A 24,613-nucleotide genomic window follows, 5' to 3' on the forward strand; every position below is an offset into this window, starting at 1 on the left:
ATCCCTCGTAAAAACTGGCCTACACTAAGCAGAAGAATAAGAAGAAGAAGACAATAGTTTGATGAATATGATTGGGGTCTTTCAAATACCCTCCTATGGAGCATGTGTATTTTTTTATGCTTCGATAAAGTAAGGTTAAGAGTAAACTTCCGTGCCGCGAGAATTCGCTTCTGATTAATGCGTTTGGTTACGGCTGTCACACGGGATTATCGAGCACCCCGCGGATCGCGTGTTCGAAACGTGGCAGGTCGATATAAATACTACAATTATACTGAGTGATAATGAAAAGGAAAGTGACAGAAAGATTTGGTAACTGCCAAAGCTGATTACTTTAAGCGCTGATGCCAGTGAAGATACAGTTACATCCCGAAAATGGGTAGCAAACGGTTATACCGAAATTGAAATCACGTATTTCTTTAATGTTTTTTACTGATGCTTTGTGACATATTATAAAAACTTTTTAAAACAAACTCCTTCTTTGTTTTTGACCATTTTTAATATTTGTACTTTTCTAATCGGTTTTGACAAGCACCTTGTCATCTTTAGGGATGGATATGTATTCATCCATCTCTAAAGATGACAAGATGCTTGTCGAAACCCCATTAAAAACGTACCTAAAATAAAAGTGGTTAAAAACGAGTTAGGTACTAGTTTTATATTATAAACGTAATTATGAAGTTAATCGTTAATTTGAAGCAACAAGATTGATGCTTAAAAATTTATGATTAAAATGCAACCATCATTTTTGGATGAATTGGATCATAATTCATATTACATAGATTAAAAATTTATATATTGTATAAACAATTATAATTGTTTTTTTTTCTTACGTGTTGTGTATATGATGTGTTTTTATCATTTTACAAATAAGATTATAATAATAAAATGTGTAATAAAGAATCTTCCTTGACAATACATCGGGTGACTTGATAAATTTACCCACTAACAAAAGGATTCCTTCAATATGTAGACCAAAATTGTTAAAATGAAACACCATAAAAGTTTGTAATACAACAACATGTATTTGAAAAAATAAAGTTTAAAAAAAAATGTTATTATTGACGGTTCATTTCAGAAAGGCAGCTGTGGATTTCTTTCTAATTTGAACCAAGGATTTTTTTCTCTCTTGTAACAAGCAATCTCTTTAGGTGTATATAAATACACTGTTTAGCAGTTTTCTCCAGTGTTTTTTGCTATTTCATTCATTCTAGAACATTCAGACCGTCTTCATCCATTTAAAATGATATTCATCGTGATGATCCGTTCTGCCTTTTCGGTTTTCTCTACGAAATTTTCAGTTTGCAATTTCGATAATATCATGAAATAACTGGATGCACTCTTTAATCTCTTTTACGGTCGTTAATTATGACTATAATGTGTTCTTTATTTTGACATCTCAAAATGGATGTAAAAGAATACGGAAGTCTGGTCATTTACAGAGCTTACGACCGTCATAGGCTGGTTTAAGTCATCATTTAACACATGAGTAAAATTCACCAATGCTACCCTTTGACAACCACTCTATTAAACTCAAATCACATTTCTTGAATTGATTAACTAGTCAAAATATAAACTTGAAAAATATGGAAATAAAAATAATTTCTAGCGTTTCTCAAGTATATAAATATTATCCAGGATTCGGACCTCACATACAAATGAAAGAGTTTCTGCTTAATTTCTTTTAAGCAGAAAAACTTTTTAGCTTGCCTCATCCCACCATAGTTTCTCGTGAAGTCTATTGAAATCAAGACCTGTATTTTGAGTTAAATCAATATATCAAGGAGTTCCAAGAATTTGAATAGTATGTTTGTCCATCATGGGTGGAATTGGTGAATGTTACACGTGTGTAAAGTGATCTATTTAATCAGCCTATGGCGGTCATAAGCCCCGTAAATACCCAGATTTCCACATTTTTCTTCAACTTTGTTGAGATGCCAAAAAAAATATCTCCTTATTGGAGATAATCCAGATTTGTGAACAAGTATTTGGACACACTCAAAATGTTGTCAATAATGTGTGCTATTTTAATTAAATTTACGGCTTAAATCTAGTTCAATGTAAATATAGGTTGGTAATTGGGGGTGTTTCCGACCTCTGGTTTGTACCTGCGTTTTTTTTTTCTCACGACTCGAAGGGATATATGTGAAGATATATATCTTTTGTGGGCTGCGATTATAGATTACGCATTCACTACTATAGTCAGGCAAATATATCTTACCCTGACACCCTCTTTGTGCAGGCAGATTTTCGGCAAAGCGTCGGATTTGTCGAATAGCGCGAGCTCGGCTTATTATTCAAGTCGCTCACTTCACCGACCCGTTTTATATCCTGTGCTGAAATGAGGGTGAAAGTTTTACAAATTCTACAATAAATAACCTTTTTGTATTTTGTTTCGTAAATTCAAAATAGTTCTACAAAAAATCTTCTTCAAACTCTTATCCCCACCCCAATGGTGCATAGGGCACTGCAAAATATAAACGCAGTGTTATCTTGATCGTTAACATATGAAGGAAAGGCGATCAGCCCTCCGCTTCAGGTACCAGTCTACTACGTGCTGACCATTACGCTACGGAACGGATAATAAAAATAGGTATAGAATAATTTAATTATATTTTTTCTTTTCCATTTTACCTATCTGAGCCACAGCAACGCGTTACTGGGTACAGCTAGTATTTAAATTAAATCAACCCTACATTGTGATATTCGCTTGTCGAAAGTTTTATGCTTCAGAGAATGGATCCAATGGCGTCGCGTCAGATAGGTTTCTGTCACGACATTTTTCAATTTCCTGATATTATATTATTCCTTATACAGGCTTTTTAAATAACCTTCAGATGAAAATACCAACCAACTGTTATTGTCCCGCTTAATTGGAAATCAATAATTCAACTTCAAAGTGAATTGATGTCGTGGATAGGTACCTTAAAATATGGAACATTGTATTATTTGGGAAGGTAAATTAACTCGAATAAAAATAATGATTTACTAATGGCTTTGGCATTAAATTTGTGACAATTTTATTACTACTTGCTTGTAAAAGTATTTCTATATGACAGGTGATTTGAAACAAAGATATAAACAAATATATTTTTTAAAAGAGGTTATTTTAAAATGATTAAGTTAAACAACACAAGTCCATCGTCTTTTATGGGAGAATGGGAGAGAGCAATGGAGAATAAACACAGTGAGTTGTGAAATTTAAAGCTTTTAAAAAATTATATTCCTGATATTTGTTGTATTTATATTTATAACAAAGTTAAGTTATCACAAAGAAATTATCAAAATATGAATGGAATTTATTTCTAAAGGGGGTCTAATAATTTAATCATAACATAACGAAATTCGTTTTAACGTATCTTTGACCAATTATTCGATAGTCAAATGGTTGTTGGAGGTCGATCTGTCGTGATATAAAAATAATGATATTTTTCATTAATTTGGGGTCAGAAATCGAAAAATTTAATGAAAAAATGATTGAACAAAGAAATGATAAATTTAATATTGAAACAATAATCAGTAAAAAGTATTTTTTACGATATATGCGTATCATAACCTTTCCTTTGACAGAAATCATAAATTTTAATATGACAAAGGTGTAGTCATGCGTAAAGAGATGTAATCTTGAACCAATCCGTAAAAAGCTCCATAGACATAAAGGAAATTGAATTCATCCTAAAGGTCTCTTTTTTTAAGTTTTTTTGTTGTTGTTAAGGTTCACAAATTGGCATCATAAAAAATGTCAAGTTGGGTATTACTTTTAACCACGTTCTGAACATATTGAATGTTTAAACTTTGGATTTTAAGTAACTCCCATACATAAATATGAATTGAAAGCGTTTGATATTTTCAGATCCGTTTTTACAAACAAAAAGAAGCCAAATTAAAAAAATAGCACACTTTTTTTATATTCATATATTGACAATTCCAATAGCTTGTGGATTCCTTATAATAATCGTATTTTACTTCTTTGAATTTTGAATTTGTCGATTGGAAAGGGGCAGTAATGCAATAATTTAGAAATAATGTCTCTATAAGGGAGAGGTGTAGGGTGAATCTAGAATGTGTGAACTACAAAGCTATCAGTCTATTGAATCCTGTTAGTAAGATGTATGGATGAATCCTTATAGAAACGGTAAGAGCCATAAATAAATACAAAGGAAGGGTGTTCAGAAAAGATGAATAAAAATGGTGAAAATTTTAATGCGAAAGTTGTATTGATTAAATTAAGGTTTTGCGCAGTGTGTTAGAGAAGTTTTTTGATGAGAAGCATGAATGTGAAATCGCCAACGATTGTGTGTATAGATAAATTATTGTGGCGTTCTATTCTCTTTGCCTACCCCTACGGAAAAGCGGTGTGATGGTTAGATGTTTTTCAGTTAAATATAATAAATAAGTTTTATTAGGTTAATTTCTACTGTATGTAACCATCACCACTTTACTATACATACATACCTACCCAAATTTTAACAATAATAATGCTCGCTAGTACCTAAGCTCAATTTTAATTAGTATGCCGTACACTTAAAGCCGCACCCCACCTAGAAATCCGGCCTCTGCTCTAAGCAGCTCTATGAGGGTAGGTTTTTTTTTTTTTTAATAAATCGTCATAATTTTATTCATCATAATTTTTCTTTCCAGATTGTTAATTCCGGCGGAACAGCGGTTCTCAACTGTTCCGTGAGCGGGTCCCCTCTCGGGCCCATCCAGTGGCTGCACGACGGCGTGCCGGTGGGCAGCGGCGCGCACGACTCGCACGATGGGCGCGCGCGCGTTCACGGCGCGCTGTCGCTCGTGCTCAGCTCCGTGCGCAGGGCGGACGCGGGCATGTACCAGTGCGTCGTGCGCAACGACATGGAGAGCGCGCAGGCCAGCGCCGAGATCAGGCTAGGAGGTTGGTCGCAAAATACATTTAAATTTAATACTGACATTTCTTTGTGGATCTGCATTTTATAGAACAAAATAACAACTATGTAATTTTTTCCACGTGAAACATATTTGACCAGCAACCGGGTTTCGTCGTAACCGAAACCCGGTTGCTGGTCAAATAAATTTCAGGTGGAAAAAATTACACTGTTATTTTATTCTGCAAACTATATTGCTTAATAAATATTACCATGGTGTTGCGAATCATCAGTTCCATAATTATAACGGCCTAGTACTCTTACTTGTCCGCCTCCGTAGTGCAATAGTCAGCATGCTCGGATACCGTACTGGAGGTCTCGGGTTCGATTCCCAGGGGAGGTCAAATAAATACTCGTAAAAGTGATTTTTCACTAAAATATTTATTCAATATTACCCTTGAATGGTATCTGAAGCGAATGGCTGATCACCTTTCCGTCATGTGTTAACGATCAAGATAATACTTCGTTTATATGATGCAGTGCCCTATGCACCATCGGGTGCGAATAAGGGTTTGAAGAAGAGTACTTTAACTAGATAGGAAGCAATGCCAGCAGTAGATCAATAAACCATGTATTTATCTCTCTCTATTAAATATTTTCATTTATCTCGTTAAATAATCTACATTTCAGAACAGAGTACCTATACTTTCTTAGTAAATATCTCGTAATCCATTCGCTCCGCATTTCCAAGTCATCCAAAAATCTATTAGGTTTCACCTCAAAGTTCAAATGAAGATAAATACATAATTGAAATTTTGACAGCTAATCGATTACATGTTAAAACAACTCCTTTTAGTAATCCCTACAAAAAATGTCCTAAAAAAACTTTAAATTGTTAATTGCGCCTGTCATCACGCAAATTACGAAACACCAAAAAGTTTTTATTATATTTATGATAATGAAAAAACAATTTAACGTAGCCTTCAAATATTTTTTTATGTTCATTAAACATTATTCTCTTTTGTCTGTTTCTTTTACCTACTTTGTTATCTATAAAAGATTTCTCAGCCGAGAAAATTTAATAAGTTGTATACACGTAGGTACCTACATGTTAAATATAAATATTCCACCTACATACCATACATAGAGGCACACAATGGTATCTATGTGTTTTCAGTAAATGATTTTACCATATTTTTACATAGGATAAATATATATAAGGCACAATCAGGTATGTTAAATACTTGAAAGCGGCCGGGTCAGGAGTCGTAATAATCGTTGGGTATGTATGAGGAGATGCATGAATGTAGAATGTTTGCAAAGACAGAGTGGTATGGCGTTCGATTCTCTCTACCTACCCCTGCGGGGAAGCAGCGTGATAATTAGTTGGTTAGTTAGTGTATGCAGGAAAATTTTGACTGCTTTTATTTAGTATACATTCGCCTATTTCACTCTAAAATGCATTTTTTATAATTGTATATAGATTTTTATATATCCAAAATTTATTTGTACATTATTGTTTTCCTCTATGTTTATAGTAAAAAGAGTAATATAATAATGAGTTTAAATAAATACCCTTATATAACCGAAGAGTAGACATTTTTTTTTGTAATTTAAATTTAACTTTGTTTTAAAAAATCACTATAAAATATTAAAAATTAAAAAAAATTATTAAAAATCACTATTTATACTGATTTTAAAACAAAGTTACGTTTTAATTATAAAATAGAAGATCACAAAGTTAGTGCTTCAAATATAATTTGAATTATAGTTTTTTTGCTGTAAATAACAAGTGTTTTAGTAGACAAGACTTCGAATTACAACACCAAAGTTTACATAAATAACTCAAAGTGATTTCATATTTAAAAAGCTTATGTAATAAACATTAAGTATGAAGAAGTAAAACTCAAGAAATATTTACAAAGCCTTTCCCAGCTATGTAATTTTTATGAAAACGTACGTAACCTATTTTTTGCATTGAAATTTCTCCAAAAATTTAAGTAATTCTTGTTGTTCTCTTAAAAGCAAGATGTAAGATACGTGTTTTATTTTTTCTACAGATACGGCTCCTGAGCTTCAATACACGTTCATAGAACAAGCTCTACGCGGGGGCCCTGCCGTGTCGCTCCGCTGTACTGCGGCCGGGGCTCCGCCCCCTCGCTTCCAGTGGCTTCTAGATGGGCAACCCCTCACGGCGATGTCAAGGGGACTAAGGTAAATTTACCAAAATCTTTATCGAAATCTTTTAACGGAATTCACAGTTCTGATTTCGTCTTTGAATTAAATTAAAAAATACCACCATATTTTATTTACAACGTTGGTATCGGTTATGTACATGATTTAGTTGATCAAAATTTCGGTGTTTTTTATACAATATTTTAGTTTATATTTTTAAAGCATTCACGTGTTGTGTAGTACTACTACTACTACTACCATCACGCCGTTTCTCGGCAGAGGTAGGCAGAGAGGATGAAACGTCACGCTCTTCTGTCCTGACATACACTTCTAGCTTCCTTCACATCCATACATCTAGTCATTCATGCCCTCCGATTACTCAGATTTTTTACATCAGCAGATTTAAAGTTCTTATTTATCTGATCATACCAAGTCTTTTTCGGCCGTCTTCGTTCTACCCACATTTGCCACATACAGTTCTTAGTCATTGTCTTGTTATCCATTTTCTCCACATATCCATACCACCTTAAAGAACCCGTCTTTTCAATTATCCCTAGTTCAGCCTTACATACATTCCCTTCTTATATCTTCATTTTTGATATAAAAAAATCCTAATTCTTATGGTAAATCGAATCCGGAATTTTATTAAAGGTTATCAAACATATAAACCACTACACCACGAAGATAGAAAATATACAATGTAAAATTGTGAATAATCAGTGAGATCTTTTACACCTATACGCATGGCTGCTCTCAAGGCCAGGATAGATATCACCACTAAAAGGGCATCTCTTCTTGATAAATGGTTGAGGCCTATATTTTTGACGTAGGAGCAAAGCAAATCAGTGAGATGAGTTGGTAGTCTCTTTTAAAAGTGATCCCTGATTCTTACGCTAAGGTTTTTCGTGATATTTTTAGAAACTCCTAAATTGAAATGTATATCTTCCTATTGGTAAAAAGAATTATAATAAAAGCTTCTGTGCCATGGTGCTTTTATATAACATAACGTACTTACATAATAATATGTTAGTATCGAGTAACACATGTATGAAAAATAATAACAAAAAATCAATATCTAATAATATTAATTTCAACAAAGAAAAGCATATACATATAGCAAAATATAATGTTTTTATTGCGTTTATTTATTTATGGTTCACAAACAATTAAAAACATGTTAAAAGAAATGAAATACAGTGAAATATAAATTGTTTGAATGTTTTTCATCAATTGAATGAGAACACAACAAACTTACAGTAACAAATAAAGATGCAGGTTAAATACATATATAAAGAATAGAAATTTGAAACTGAAAATAAAAATTAGAAGTTGAGATTAAAAGCAAAATTAAACTTTGCTACATAAGATACAAAATTCAGGACTACCAAATTGGTGAAATTAATTTCAAATTGATTTCACCAATTTGGTAATAGACTTTTTGTATTTATCCATGCCATCATTGAAAATGTCGATGATGACATTATCAGTATTTTCAAAATTATTATACAACCTTAGCATCGAGTTATAGTGTGCCATATTATTGTTGTATACTAGGAGAAAAAAATGTTTTTTAATACACATACATTTGTCACGATATTTATAAGCTAGTGAATGTTGAATATTTCATTATTTTTTCAATTAAAAAACTCTATTAAAAGACATGTGATTCAACATTTTGAAGGGCCAAGCTCCCCTAAGCGACATTAAAAAACCATAACACAGTAAATTTTAACTTTTTAGAAAACAATTTAAAACCGACTAAAGACAAAAGGCCTTGGAAGGTAAGCATCATAACAAAATTTACGTCAACACTGTACAAAAATGTAATAAATTGGAAAAGAAAACTGATACCGGTAACTTCAAACTTTACATAGATTAAATATGCAGGTTTCTAAATATAGTAATGGGACAATAGAGTGTGGCGTAGAGTTATGTTTGTTATTTTTACCGTATCTTAGCAGCAGAAATAGTATGCGTATCCACTTTTGTGTGCTATATTACATATTTATCAAAATTATGTCTAAAGCTCTGCAAGTATTAAAAAGAGAAAATACACGGTGAAGTATTAACCCGGAAACCACCAGGGGCGTGCCTTCCATATGGGCATAAAAACAGTGCCTATCCTTACTTACCCGTGTGACTTAAAAAAACGCAACTACTACCTACCCTATATTACTAAGTAGTACCAGCTTACCTTACTACCTAATACTCCAATACCTCTACTGCCTACCCTAGTACGTAGTACATAGCCTACCTTACTACCTACCTCTTCGGCGTACCTTAATTAATTCTCTGTACATGCCACTGAAAACCACCTAAATTAATTAAAATCATAGCCGTCAAAATCAACGTGCAATTTAAATACTAAAGGCTAAGATCTCAAAAGTTTAAATTTAGAACACGAACCGCTACGTTAGGGGCCGACCGCGATTTATTTTAGGATATATATTAAAATTATATTTTTAATTTTTGTCACTATAATAACTCTTTTCTTAACCTTTTTATAACTCTTTTCATTTATTTCGAGGAAAAACTTATTTTTTCAGTATAAAAACGCTATTTAAAGCTAAAAAATCAATTACGCCAAATGTTACTTGTAAAATAAAATTGCTTTTTATCGCATATTGGGCCTTAAATAAGAACTCAAATTTCCACCAACAATTTCAATTTATAAAAAGACACCTGACAATACCCAATTTTCTTTTCAGGTACCAGATCGGACAATACGTGGGCAAAGGCGGTGAAGTACACAGCCACTTGAATATTTCCAATGTCCGCTCCGAAGACGGAGGGCTTTACTCGTGTAAGGCGGCTAATTCTCTGGGAGAGGTCGCACACACGGCCAGACTCAATATATACGGTAAACCCTTTTAGCCATTACTTCCAACCAAGCCTTGGAGCTGGAACAAAATAGAAATATCGCCCACTCCTTTCAAGAACGTCATAAATAAAAAATCGACAATTTTCAGTTGTGTTCACAATTTTCAATTTTAAGTTTTCATGTTTTCGGAATTCCCAGAAAATGTACTATATCTCAGCAAAAGCGGCATATTTTTAGCTTAATATTTACCCGCTACAGGGCACAAAGTATTGTTTTTGCATTTTGAAGAAAATGTATCGTTTAATTATTTTTTTAAATATACTAAATATTTTTAAAATGGAGAAAAAACATTCAGGTTTTACCTAAAAAGATCTGTTGCACAGTAAAAAGTTTAATTAGTTTCTTGATATTTATTTTTAATACATTGTGTTATATTTTTAAAATTTAAAAACGTTCTCCTGAAAAATCAAGTTTTTTGATTTCTGACGTTCTTGAAAGGAGTGAGCGATATGTATAAGATTCTTTTCATGTTTACAAAAATAGTAGAACATTGTTCACCTTGTCTAATATTAAATGTTTTTCACAACCTTATTTTTCTACAACATATATTATTCTGTCAAACGATGTTTTTCAATTTGAAACCTGTCAATTTATATAAGCAGTTATTAGAACCGTTACTCTTCTTATTTTAGGGCCACCATACGTTCGATCGATTGGACCAATAAGAGCTGTTTCTGGTCGGGAGACGATTCTGTATTGTCCGTATTCGGGTTATCCAATAAGGTATGCATAATATTTACTAATTGTGTGGGTTATTTTTTATTTCAATAATAATGAACTATAAATTATCATTTTAGTAAAATATCGTTGTTTTCCTACTACATATATAAGATTCAATATTGGCCAATTGTGCATAATCACATTTACTATCCCTGACAAACAAAAGATTCATAATCGCCTCAGCCTTGCAATAAAAGATCTAGATCATTTAACCACCCGAATCATTTCTATCAGCGGGTCATAATCCAGTTTGATGAACTGGTTCGTTTTGCGAACGAATCATACAACGAAAAAAAAAATCTATAAACATTATAGAATTAATGGTGGCACCACCACATCATTTTTGTGCGGAAGTGATTTCGACCACGTTAAATTTCTCTTATCAAAAATTCTTGAAATAAGATGAATAAACTCAAAAGTTCAACACTTTATAGTTCTGCAGCTAAGTTTGTTGAAATATAAATTCTTCTCCAATGATTTTCTACATTATTGACCGTATATGGATTCAACCAATGTCGAGTTTTTTTTTATAAAAATATGGTCTTCATATTATACATGATTTTGTATGATGTAAGTAACTTATACGTATTACTTTTTTCTAAGCTCGATAAAATGGGAGCGTTCGAGCGGAACTCCTATAACTCCCTCTGCCAGTGGTCCAGTTGGGGCTGAGGGCTCCCTTAGGATAACCCGAGTCGACGCAACTCACGCTGGAGCCTACACCTGCACAGTCAGCGCTCCTGAAGGGCAACAAGCGCGGAGGGACATACAACTTATCGTAAATAGTGCGTAGATAAATTATTAATGATTACTTTACAAACATTTCTTAATTATTTATTAAAATAGTATTCTTGTCTATTGAATGGTTAAACTAAAAATAGTTTGTTAAACATATTTTTATTCCATACTAATATGTTATTTCATGAATCGATGAAATCTAATATCGACGTTTAATGGAAATCGATATTACAAATTTCAGTTTCTGCCCATCACTATTATCTGTCAAATTTCGAATGCAGAATTTTTCTCATTTTGTTTTTTCTTTCTAATTCATGTCGAGTTAAATTGGATTCAACGCTGTTTGCGGAGGGTATTTTTTATAATTTATGTTCATAGTTTACTCGAATGTAAGATGTTTCTGTTTCATATACTCATTTTAATTATTATGTTGTAGATCCACCTGAGATCGAACCATTCTCGTTTCCCGCGAATCTTCAGGAGGGTCGCAGGGCGCAAGTCGGTTGCAGCGTCAATTCTGGAGACATGCCGGTTTACTTGTCGTGGTACAAGGATGGTTCTCCAATACCAGCCAGCCTTCAGGTTACACTTTTACTTATTCACCATTAAAATGTAAATTCATAGTAAAATCGGTATAAATTTTGTTTCACATTTTAAATAAATTACGCAAGTTAGTAAAAATTGCTTTACAAGAGAAGGTCTGTCAGGAAGCCTAGATGCTTCTATATCAGATCTGGGAATGCGGTGGGACAGCTTTCAATTATTCACCATTTAAAATTACTGTTATCTGCGTATAATGGCTAAATATTAATGTGTACTCTTGTAAGCCTCACCATCTCCATATCTAATAGGACACGAATATGTTATATTTAAAAAAAAAAGAATCTTGTTTTAAGGAGACCTATTTCCGAGTTCCTAACATCTGATGCATCTCAGAATATACGCTCTTAAATAACTTGTTATTGTAATAAAATAAAAATATTTTACTTTATTTGGTGAAGAATTTCAATAAAGAATGTTTACTGATTGTGTATTTCCATGTTGTTTTCGAATTTTGTAATGCGGCGAGGATCGGGTAAATTTTAATCAAACAAAATCTTATTAATTTTATTGTAAGGTTATTTCTGAACATCAAATTTGCTTTTCTTTTCTCCATCAGTTTTATATTTTAACTTAATTCTAGTTTGATCAATTATCTGGTTCGATTCCTAGGTGAAAAACACATTTTATTAATTTTTCAGTGAGAATTTTTAAAGAAGTTTATTGAATATGTAGGTTAACTTGACTTAATTAATTAGTCAAGTTTGTGAAAGGCAGTGTTACCATTACTTTGATCTTGCGACCTGTCATTTTCTGGTTTAAATGTACTTCTTACATTGCAACATTCACTATTTACCATGATCAAACAGTTAATTTTTTTAAAGTTGTGCAAATATTCCGTTTGACTGGAACCTTTTACAAATTTCAGTGCTGCCATCTATCTTTTTTAATATTAAGTCAGTAGAATTGAAATGTTTATTTATTTAAATACAATTGTATATCATTGTCATAGAATAAAATGCGACTAACTCACATTGTATTTCTTCAGGGTTAGTAATTTTTTCTATTAAATTTTTAATATAATATTTGTACTTAACCCTTTGCATTACTAAATATGGTAAAAGGCAGGCGAAATTGTTACTTAATATTTTTGGCATTTGGCACAATAAACTATGATATGTTAATTAGTCACTTTTTAGTCTACTATGACACAGGTGTATTAAAAATGCATTATTTAAGATGTTTTACTTGTGTAAGAATACCTGCTTACTCATTTCTTGTAAAAAAGGTCCTAATATAATATGTTTTATTTTAACTCATATTTTTCCTTTAGGTCTGAGGATAGTGATATAAATGAAATGTATGGAATATTGTATTTCATTTGTTTATTTTTCTGATACATACATTACTCTGTCAATTAATATAAATATTCACTTCCAAACATCACACTAACAGAGTTGCAAAGATAAAAGCTAACCGTAAAACATCCTTTGCATCTCTTGCTGCCTGACACTAGCAATCATTTTTTCTTTTTACTGACTATGATTTATTATATATTTTTTTGTCCATTTAACACAATATTTCAGGTGGAAGAGCGTGGTTCGGAATTTTTCAGTAATCTAGTCTTTAAGGATGTTTCGTCGCGGCATAGTGGACTGTACACATGTGTTGCTAGCAACAGTGCAGCCAAAGTTAACTATACAGCCGAACTGATTGTTAAAGGTACATCTCATACTTCGCGTAGTGTCCCCAATCATTGCAGACTGGCAAAGTACCTCCAATATTCTGATATTTCTCTCTTGCGCTGATACAAAGTTTCGTGATGTTATTTATACCAGAGTCAAATGAGTAAGTCAGTCGCGTAACAGCAAAAGTTTCATTTTCCTTGTTGTGGTAATGGCGACCGGCAAACGCTTCGACTTTCAATGAATGAATTAACTTAACCGGATCCACGCGGCTCGCATAACCGTTTGTGTTTTTACAAGACATGCCCCATACGCGGCTGACATAAGCGTTTGTGTTTTCACTTTGCTCCAAGTTTCGAACCTCAGTTCAACTTGGAGGGATTTTTTCATGGTGTGGAACTTTGGATAAAATAATACGTCAATCCTCGGCCTTATGACATCTGTTGAAATATCTGACTAATAATTTGTAACATCACAAGGATAAATAAAACAACAGATCCCTGATTTTTCTTGCGGTCGGTAATTAGTCCGCGCCATAATCATGCCCTATATCTGTCTCACTCTCAACGCTACGCATCGCCAGTGGGTAAGAGTGACACACGATGCGTGCTTTGATTTATTTATGTTACGATCTAATTTGTTTATATTACGATATATTTCAAGAATAATGTGACACACGTGTATTATAGAGTACCAAAAAGGCACAATGAATCCCATTGAACGTTTTTGTTCAGGAAAATAAATCGTTTCATAACTAAATACATGATAAAAGTAATAATTTAAAAAACGGCGAAATACAGCCGCGCACGAGCGTCTCTTAGGAACAAAGTTAACGCGTTTAAAAGGTTAAAATAATGCATATAAATAATATTATATACATAAATGAATAATGTATGTGCTTGTTGAATGTGATCGTATGCGGGCTCTAGTGAGTACTTTTTATAAGTTGTCCTTTTATCCTGCCGAAATCGACTCTGAAGATTATCTACTCTTCGTTGGTAGAATCCATAAAAGACACAGAATAAAGTCATGCGTCCCTTTTACAAAACAAACAAAAAACGGTACAAAATCTGAAATATATTATAATTTTAAAAATGTTCCCGGATATACATATAATCAAAGGGATAAAATTGCTATATTTCCATATTAAGTCACTTCCAGTACATCGAATATTGTGCATAGATCATATCCCCAAAAAAAAAATGATATGAATATATTAATGTTTAGGTATGTATATGAAACAACAAACAAATGAAATTCTGAAAAAATAAAATAATGAATTAGTGTAATTTGTTTGATGAACCATCAGCTATTTCAACTTTCCCGCTCCTCGATTAGTTTGTCTGTATAACTTTACTTGTTTATCTGTCTAGCCAGTTCTATGGCACAATTAAGTTCATCACTAAATTCTGCTAATTTATTAAACAAATGTCAATTCAATGAAAATAAACATACTTATAATGCTGCTGCTGCTGCAAGGGAAGTGGATCTTTAGACTGTCTAACCAAACATAATATGCTTATTCCGTAATATCATCTATTGCCCGATATAAATTCCAATAACAGAATTTGATCATATTCAAGATCTAGATTTTAACAAGATTGCAAATTGGAAGGTTGGGGAGATTTTGCCTGTGATTGGGATAAAAGGTCAAGTTGCACCAGCACCAGCACCGCAGCCTGCCTCGCACCGTATCAGCGCATCACCAGTCTGCCGGCTTCTTCCGTCGGGACCCGCAGAGCACCTTAACTTGGCACTATAGCACTCATCCCGAGCACCACTTGTTCATCATCCAGCACTATGCACCAAATGTCTTAAATTCTGTTTTTCTGTTTTTTAAAGCTAAGCTTACCGTGGATTTATATATGGCTTGATGGGTGAATATACTCTCGTCTAATACCGTTTTGTGAACTGATATAATTTATTTATATATAATTACCTTATTTACTGAATATAGAAAATAAATAACGAACATAAAATTATCTTTCTTGCTTGTTTTTAAAAGTCAGTCTTGTAGATTCATGCTATACTAAATTAATGACTAAGTAGTTTACATTTTTTATTAAGTGTACATAACAGCTTTATGTAGAAACCTTCGTCTAATATAAATAACATGTCAATTATTCTATCAAAATCCTGTAATTATATAAAAACTGTGTTATTTCTTGTAATTATATAAAAACTTTATATAATCTGTGAGCTGACATCCATATATTGCACTGTCGCAAAATGATTTGTTAATTTTTTTTATTGTCATTCTTGCCGCCCCGTGAATAGTGCCCCCTAAATGGGTCAGTGAACCCGTGGACAGTTCAGCATTGGCAGGGTCCATCCTCTCTTTACACTGTCGGACTAGAGGATCCCCAGTTCCTCAGATCACATGGCTGAAACAGCAAGGTAGTCTTCTTCTTACTTGTTTTAGATTCATATTTATTGTCCGGAGTTCGCAAAAGATTTTCTTAAAAGATGGTTGTAAAAGCCATAATTAATTTGCACAAAACTCCAATACTTAATTACTTAATACTTCATTTAGCTCAAAGACAAATCAATAAATTTGAGAAAGATATTTATAATCGTATGCTTGAAGTGTGGAAGAGCAGAGCAGCTGTAACATTGTTGTGTAAAGGTTGTCAATTAAAACTGAATTCTTGATAAACCCCTATTTCTTTCAAAACCAGTCAATATTATAATTATTTTATTATAAGATATTTATAAAGCGATTTAAAACAATGTTATCTTGCTAGTTATGAAATGAAAAATTACGAAGTGCTGCCAACATAGATTGAATTATTTATTTTTTACTAGATTATTTACCACAGTTTATTTAATTATTTAAAAAAATTAAAGATTTTAGTGATAAAAAGACCAGTATCGATTTATGTAATTTTAACATGTCAATTTATTATTACAGGCCAGTCTGGAAATGATTTTGTTCCATTGGTGAATCTCGGAGGACGTTTCAAATTTATGAGTAACGGAACCCTTCTGATAGAGGGAGCGTCTTCCTACGATGAAGGCCAATATATGTGTAAATCTGAAAATGGGATTGGTAATTCTTTGTCCAAAATTATATTTGTCTCTGTTAATGGTAAGATTTTATTTTAATATAAGATGAAATAGAAATATTATTTTTAAGCCTTATAATACTTAAATATGAAAATTAATTTTTAAATATTAAGTCTTTCAACTATTTGGTTAATTTTAATATGGTAAACCCCCTCTATGCTGCAAATATTAGGCAAAATTTACTGTTTTCATAAAATGTGCCACAAAGTATCTGCGAAAAACATTCAAGAAAATTTACTATATTTGTATGTTGTGATTCTCTCAAGAGATGTCTCTGCATGTGTCTCATTTTGACACTGTCAAAAACATTTGATTGTGGCTAGTGAAATGAGAAGAAAATTCATGTGCAAATATGTAAATTTTAAATGGCCAACATCACAAACACATAAACATGCGATATGTTCACACAGTTTTGGTGGTTTAATAGTACAAACTAATTTTTCTATTGATTTACATGTTCCATCTAAGGCATTAAAATGATTGTACACTGCTAAAAATAGCTCATAATTTCAATAATAATTTTTTTATAGATCCTGCTCGATTTGAGGTTCCTTCAAAAAATATAACTGCTCGTCGCAACGAACCTATAACCCTTGTTTGTGATGTTCACGGTGATAATCCCATCCAGATTCAATGGACGCACAACATGAATCGAATAGACCTAAATACTTATCGGTAATTATCCTTCTTTCGGTTTTGTATTCACTACTTATTATTACCAGCATTCCGGAACTTTTGTTTGTTTTTTTTTTAAACTTAATAATTCACTGAAGAAAGAATCTCTTTTTTTTTTCAGAATAAGCACCTCTGAAGTCAAAACTAATACAGGGCTTCGATCTCAACTTTTTATTAGTAGAACTGACCGCCAGGATTCAGGAATATATAAATGTCAAGCGGTGAATGCATTTGGCCACAGTGATCATATTATTTATCTATCTGTCCAAGGTAAACTTTTCGCTTGTAAGATTTTGCTCTTTGAATAATTTAATCATAAAATAACAATGTAAAAATAAAAAAAATGTAAAAAGGAATGGTGCAGTTACATATGTATTTTCTTTGTTGATATTCACCAATTTTGGATAGGGTTGCATGGCGCCTAACTCTAGCATAAGGTGGTCATATTTTACCAAGACCCTGTTGAAATATTTTAAATAAAATTTCCAATGTACTAATAAGTAGTCAACAGCTTTAATTTTTTTTAGGTTGTCATATGAGAGGAGGGAGATTTTGCTTCACATTATTTTCAATTTCAAACAAATTTAGGACTGAGAACCCACTTAAATTCTCTTCACTTTGTTTTATCTTTTATTTATTTGTGAAATGCAAATAGTTCTCTACTCATTCTAAATATTTCAACCGAATTCGGGACATTTTCTGTGTCATAGGGTTATCACTATCGATAACAGCGACATATCCCGATATATTGGGACAATTGGCAACCTTAGCCTAGCCTAGTATATGCAATCATCTCTGCACCACTTTTAATTTCCAAATGGTCTACATAGTATGGCCCTTTGTCTCTCGGCACTTTAGATTCTTAATATGCATAAAAAACCTTTCCTTAGTAGAAAACGAAGAGTAATTTATATGTATATTGTATATTTCAGAGAGACCAGATCCTCCCCATTCTCTGATAGTACTGGAAGCAGGCAGTCGCTCGGCCAGACTCGGCTGGGCACAAGGTTTTGATGGGAATTCTCCACTCCTTGGCTACACGGTCCAGTACTCTACGCTCGGTGGTTATAGCCCTGCTTCCACACCTAGTTGGGATGATGCCATTGCGCATAATATATCCGTCCACTCATTAATCAAGACAAGCAGTGGACAGTGAGTATTTCTTAATTACATACTAATTATATTTCCGTTTTCAAGATATCAATATGTACCATATATCATTCACATTTGCACATTATCCGATAAAAAATCATCTGATATTCGTGTTTAGTAAAAATTGTTATAATATTTTTTTATTGTAACTCATTCACATTTGTAGTGCTTGTGCGAGTATAGGCATACAATCATGAATGCCCCAGCCATTGCTGATAATCCCCTATTACTATTTTAAATATAAATTCCTCTTCCATTTCCTTTCCCATGTACATATGTAGCAGTCATGACCACCCTTAGCTCGTTCACCTACTTATGCTTAAATAGATTTATTCCACTTCTAGATCCATTAATCTGAAAAAAGGTAAAACAAATAGCAATTAACTTAATACCTTGTCAATATGATGCGGTGTCCGTACACTATTGGACAATGAAGAAAGAAACAAAAATTATCTCAAATTCTTCATTTAGTTTTGATAATAATATTATATCTATTAATGCAAAAATCACTAATAACACTTAAGAAGTTGAAATATGCTTCTATAAACATGGTTCATATTACAATGAATAATTATTTCAAAACTCAAAAGATGCATAATGTATTTTCAGATCCAGCATTCCACCAATAAATCAGTATGAAGCAGTTTTATCAATCCTTCGTCCCCATACCAAGTATGCCATTAGAATACAAGCGGTCAATCAGATTGAGCGCAGCCAATTCACAGAACCAGTTATTGTAAAAACTCAAGAAGAAGGTAATTTATTAATAATTTTTTTTTTTTTAACTTTTAATGCTAACTTAACACCAAAAAATACATTCTCAAATAAACATTTGTCCCATGCTTTGTATTATATGATATTAGTAGTCCACCTCTGTAGTGTAGTGGTTATGACAAGTGTAAATGATATAAAACTAAATTATTTTTGTTTACACTGACATTGAAAGTATTGCAAAAGAAGTGGTGAAATAGTGTATGTTACTACGATTTAAAGTATTTTTCTAATGAAACCCAAATTCACAGAAAAATGTGAAAAACCTGACATCGTAGCGTCGCATCTAATTCATACATAAAAACTGTAATGTGCTATTATAATTTGCCAAATCAATTTTTTTCCTATTTCCAATTAGAGCTTTTAAGTGATTTTCTAAGTTATATTGATAACCACATAGTTATGAAAAAGACTCAAAAATAATTTTTTATGATTATTAACATTCATTTTATTAAATTTATACGTGTATTGAATCAACAGCCCCGTCCGAGCCGCCCCTCAATCTGCAACTGCAGACCGGCGGGCCCGGGGAGCTCCACGTGAGCTGGCAGGCTCCTCCCCGGGAGACGTGGAACGGCGAGCTGCTCGGCTACTCAGTGAGCTGGTACGAGGCGGGCACCAACTCCAGCAAGACCACCACTGTCAACGGGTGGGCCAGCACGGAGCTGACGCTCAACGGCCTCAAGAAGTTCACCAGGTATGGGGTGGCCGTGAGGGCCTTTAATGCCGTGGCCGCCGGCCCCCCCACAGCGCCCACTACTGCTACTACTCAAGAAGGAGGTGAGTCTGTATTTTGTTTTGTTTGTAAGACACATAAACTTGAGGGTGTTGTATTCCTTGTTTATTGATCAGAAAAATAGAGTAAGGTCCAAACTTTCATAGTAAGATATCACTCCTTTATCACATCACTTAAAAATCTGTTTCATAATATGCCATGTCTGTTTCTGTAACACTATAAATCCAGAAAGAAAAATACAAACCTAATGAGCTTTACCACTTACATACTACTTAACGTCGTTTAAAAAATGTCCAGTTCAGGAAAACAAAACAGAAGCAATATTTTTTTAAAACCTAACCTTATATAAATAAGTTAACTGTAATAATAAAAAAATTAAGTAAAAAGAGAAATTTGATCATTACTCGAAGATTTTCTAATAAATTTTAATATAAAGTGTCAAGTTGCAACTGGCAAGCTCAGTTGGGTTGTTTATCTTATGTAACACAAACAATTTGAAACGCGCGAGCAGTGCTCGGGTTGGCGTGCTATGATACACGAGCCATTCGCCAACATTGCTTGTTCAAAAGTATTAAGCGGTTAAAGCTCAAAAAAGCCCTAAAAAGTTTCAAACCTGGATATTAAAATTGTTATTCTAGGAGAATTGTCGAATTAAAACTTGACTACAAAATTATAACTGTGCTTAAGTGAGTTTATTATTTATTATTTATATTGTTTCAGTGCCCGAAGCTCCACCATTGGATGTGTCATGTATGGCGCTATCTGCTGTTAGTGTAAAGGTGTCGTGGCGACCCCCTCCATCTGGTCAGCATGGTGGACTCATACAAGGATATAAAGTTCTATATACACCGCAACTGAGTGACCATGGTAATTAAAAATCTAACAAAGCCATCATTATTACTTAAATGCCTATATTTTTCCCTGATCAATCGAAAGCGCTTTAACAGCGTCGTCCAAACAAAACTTTACTCAAAGGAGTATGGGCATACATGAACGACCGCACTCATAACCAAAGCCCGGTGACATTTATTTCCAAAATGGCACTTGTACTGCCATCTGTGGTTGTATTCAAACACTAAAACCACACTTGAGCCAGTGATATTTATTTTCAAAAAGGTACTTGTACTGCCATCTGTGGGTGTATTTTAACACTAAAACCACTCTTGAAATTAGTTTTACCAATGACATATTATTTTAAACAAAATTCATGTGATATCTATAATTTGATGTAAATCAGTTTATTGGCATAAATTCAGTTATTACTCACCAAAAATGGTCGTAAAGTAAATTGGTCATTAAAAATCTCCTCATTTATTTAACATTTCATAACATTTTTTTATCTATTCATAATTTGATGTTTTGTGTTTTCTAGTTGAACATAACATTGGCGAAGTAAAAAGAATATCTACTACAGAAACGTATCTTCATGGACTCCATAAATTCACCAACTACTCCATACAAGTACTGGCTTACACGAATGCTGGTGATGGAAAACGTAGCCCTTCGGTTTTTTGCACTACTGCAGAAGATTGTAAGTATTCATTTTACATATCAAGATAAAATGGATAGATGAGTTTTGTTTGATATGTTTTATCAATATTTTTATTGAGACATAATAATATCAATTATAAAATCTTAATAAATTATTCTTGTCTAAAACGTTCGGGTTAGAGTCCCTGTGAGATTTAATTTTCAATTTGTGAACACGCATTGCTTTAACGATGTACACCCTGTAACCAATATAATTTTCTTCCCTCTTGGTAAAGATTCCCACTATATGCAAAGTGCTGCCAGCGTTTCATAAATATAAACTTTTATTAAATCCATGCAAATTAAGTAGGTACCATGCCCAGGTAGGTACTATTTACATTTCTTTTAAAATTAAATAGCCTGTGTGATGATTTCTATTTTTCAACACAATAAAAATATTTTCTATGAATTTCACTTATGTTTTGTGACTGTATTTATTTGTGCATACAATATGAAATACTATTGTAGAATTCCAATAGGTACTTAATTATCTTGCGCAACTTGTTTTATCATTTGATTTATATATGAATAATAAAAGGCAGTATGAAGTGAAATTAACATAAATATTTGTCTACATAATATGATAAAACTTCAATTGTATATGTATTAAGTACCTACTGCCAAAAACATTTTGTTAGGATTACAATTTTTTGATGGTTAATTTTTACTCCGTTTTAAACCTGCTTTACACCTGTAGTCAAGCACTTCTGTTTTTGTTAATTGCATTTATTTACATATTTTATCACATTTCTCACTTCTAGTGCCATCTCCACCACAAAGGATTAAAGCCCTCGCTCTAAGTGCTGAGTCAGTTCTGGTGAGCTGGTTGCCTCCAAGTAACCCTAACGGCATCATATCTCACTACACAGTATATCACCGTGAAGCGGGACGGTACGTTTATAAACCGTTTTCTTTACATAACAAAATATATCACTCTCATTCCGAGATTTTGAAACTTCTGTTTATTGTTTTCAGCATCGGCAAGCATTCTAGCTATACGGTGACTGTAGACAATGCAAAGAATACTGACTTGATGTTTGAAGTTCGAAATCTTGCGGAACACCAGTTGTACGAGTTTTGGGTGTCTGCAACAACTGGTTCGGGTGAAGGAGAACCCACTCCCATTATTGCTCAAGGTGCTAATACCCGAGGTAATATTATTTTGTTTTTGATCTATTTTTCCTTGCCTCATTTCTTTTTGAACTTATTGTATTTCAAATTAGATTCATTGTAACATATATTGAGGTCAAAAATATTTATTTTCAAACTTTTTCTAATGGTGTAAGTGTTATATTTTATAACGTGGCAACAAAATGCTTAGTTTTAAAAGGTGATTTTAAGTTAGGTATCAGTCATGCTACATTATTTTTCTGTTTTTTTTTAAATCCACATAAAAAAATCCCATAAAATATTATCCAGAATAAAATAAATACATACACAATATTAATTTTTTGACAGAAATTATTAGCAGAATATCCGACATTTAGCATTGGTGTTGCAAGTCTCATAAATAATTTAAGTTCTTACTTTGTATTACTACAAGTACTTTACTATGCAGTACTATATAGTAAAGTTTTTACTTTGTAATTCTAATAGGTCAAGGTTTTAACTTAAAAATTTTAGTTATCTTTTAAATTGTGTACATTTTGAAAAAAAATTGTATTTTCTTATTTTATCAGCTCCAGCTCGAATATCCTCCTTCAGTCAGACGATCAGGAAAGGAGTAGGAAGCTCTGTTACTTTATCCTGTTTGGCTGTTGGAAGTCCATCACCTAGAGCGAGATGGCTTCATCGGTCTGTTACTATCACGCACACTCCACATTACCAAGTCACTCCGCAGGGAAATCTTCTCATTCATAGTGAGTTTAAAACTTCTAGGTTTGCAATTATAGTACATTACAAAATCATTATCTCTCTTTTGTAAGCCTTTTAATAATTCAAAATTTATAAAAATATTTCATAAAAAAATCAAAACAAAACAACAACAACCAAAATATATGCCAAATTGTTGTTCTCATCGTTGGTACAGTCAGATTTGTGAATTAACCCATTGCCTGGATGTGATGAGGTGCTATATTACAGGCTGTGAAAGCGCCCATAGTTAGTGTGTATCATCGAAAAAATAAAACTATTTATGTCAAATTATTGCAAATTAATTATTATTTTTTATTCACAAAAAAGGTTATTCCTTTTTCCTACTGCCCCCTGAATGGTGCATAGAACCCCACATTGGAAAAACATGGTTTATTCTCAATTGTTGATTATATGAAGGCTTTATATATTTGATGGAGACCAGATAACCTTTAGTGAAGAGCTCAGGGTAAAATATATTACTGCTATATGGGAAATGAAATGAATAAGGAATATTAAAAGTACATTCATAAATGCGGGCAAAAGGAGCAATGACTAGGGCACTCTTGGTTACATACTCATACTTATACAATTTTTACAGTAATATTTGATTAAATATCATTGTTTTGCTTATATAATAATAATTATTTAGCCTACAATTAAATATATTATCGAATATTTATTTTTATATATGTCTCCAGGTTTAGACGGCGTGTCTTCGGGAAACTTTACATGTACGGCCTCAAATCTTTTTGGTGAAGATTCCATTACATATACAGTCATAGCTATATTGCCCCCGTCCGCTTCATCGCTAGGATTACAATATACAACATCGTCCACTATCAAAATCCACTGGCAAGCTCCCAACAATGGTGGCTCTCCCATACTAGGTAATCTTCGTATACAATTGGTCAGAATACAAATAGTAGCCAAGGAGAGAACTTACCTATCTAATTTCTGTTGCAGGATATTCCCTATTTTATAAAATGGAGGCAGAAAGTACATGGCAAATAATTGAACTGTCTCCGGAAATAAATACATATGCCCTGGAGACACTTAAATGTGGCACTTTATATCTTATCAAAATTCAAGCACATAATAGAGTAGCAGCAGGAGTTGTTAGTGAGATTCTATCTACTAGCACAAGAGGATCACGTGAGTAAAGATGATTGGAATATCATTCTGAAATAACATTGCCCGGATTCCCATTTATTACAGAGATTATAATTTCCATTTTTTCATTTTACCTGTC

At 32.9% G+C, this 24,613-nt stretch overlaps 1 protein-coding gene across 3 annotated transcripts in view; it reads left to right on the plus strand.

The window, feature by feature from the left end:
- The window catches only part of LOC148310695 (cell adhesion molecule Dscam1-like), a 160,512-nt gene that overhangs the window by 126,991 nt on the left and 8,908 nt on the right, over positions 1-24,613 (plus strand). For all 3 annotated transcript variants that reach the window (XM_088257898.1, XM_088257899.1, XM_088257901.1), the window contains exons 9-29: positions 4,639-4,891; positions 6,902-7,055; positions 9,725-9,876; positions 10,530-10,620; positions 11,221-11,402; positions 11,792-11,937; positions 13,482-13,617; positions 15,858-15,977; positions 16,492-16,668; positions 17,177-17,321; positions 17,443-17,591; positions 18,254-18,473; positions 19,083-19,228; positions 19,725-20,024; positions 20,701-20,847; positions 21,353-21,511; positions 22,272-22,401; positions 22,486-22,661; positions 23,190-23,369; positions 24,063-24,251; positions 24,328-24,516. In XM_088257898.1, coding sequence (XP_088114024.1) covers positions 4,639-4,891; positions 6,902-7,055; positions 9,725-9,876; positions 10,530-10,620; positions 11,221-11,402; positions 11,792-11,937; positions 13,482-13,617; positions 15,858-15,977; positions 16,492-16,668; positions 17,177-17,321; positions 17,443-17,591; positions 18,254-18,473; positions 19,083-19,228; positions 19,725-20,024; positions 20,701-20,847; positions 21,353-21,511; positions 22,272-22,401; positions 22,486-22,661; positions 23,190-23,369; positions 24,063-24,251; positions 24,328-24,516 — 3,541 coding nt within the window. The remainder of the gene's footprint in view (positions 1-4,638; positions 4,892-6,901; positions 7,056-9,724; positions 9,877-10,529; positions 10,621-11,220; positions 11,403-11,791; positions 11,938-13,481; positions 13,618-15,857; positions 15,978-16,491; positions 16,669-17,176; positions 17,322-17,442; positions 17,592-18,253; positions 18,474-19,082; positions 19,229-19,724; positions 20,025-20,700; positions 20,848-21,352; positions 21,512-22,271; positions 22,402-22,485; positions 22,662-23,189; positions 23,370-24,062; positions 24,252-24,327; positions 24,517-24,613) is intronic.

The sequence above is a fragment of the Brachycentrus maculatus genome, unplaced genomic scaffold, assembly GCF_059751285.1.
Source record: "Brachycentrus maculatus isolate JH-2025_06_01 unplaced genomic scaffold, ASM5975128v1 h1tg000089l, whole genome shotgun sequence".
NCBI lineage: Eukaryota > Metazoa > Arthropoda > Insecta > Trichoptera > Brachycentridae > Brachycentrus > Brachycentrus maculatus.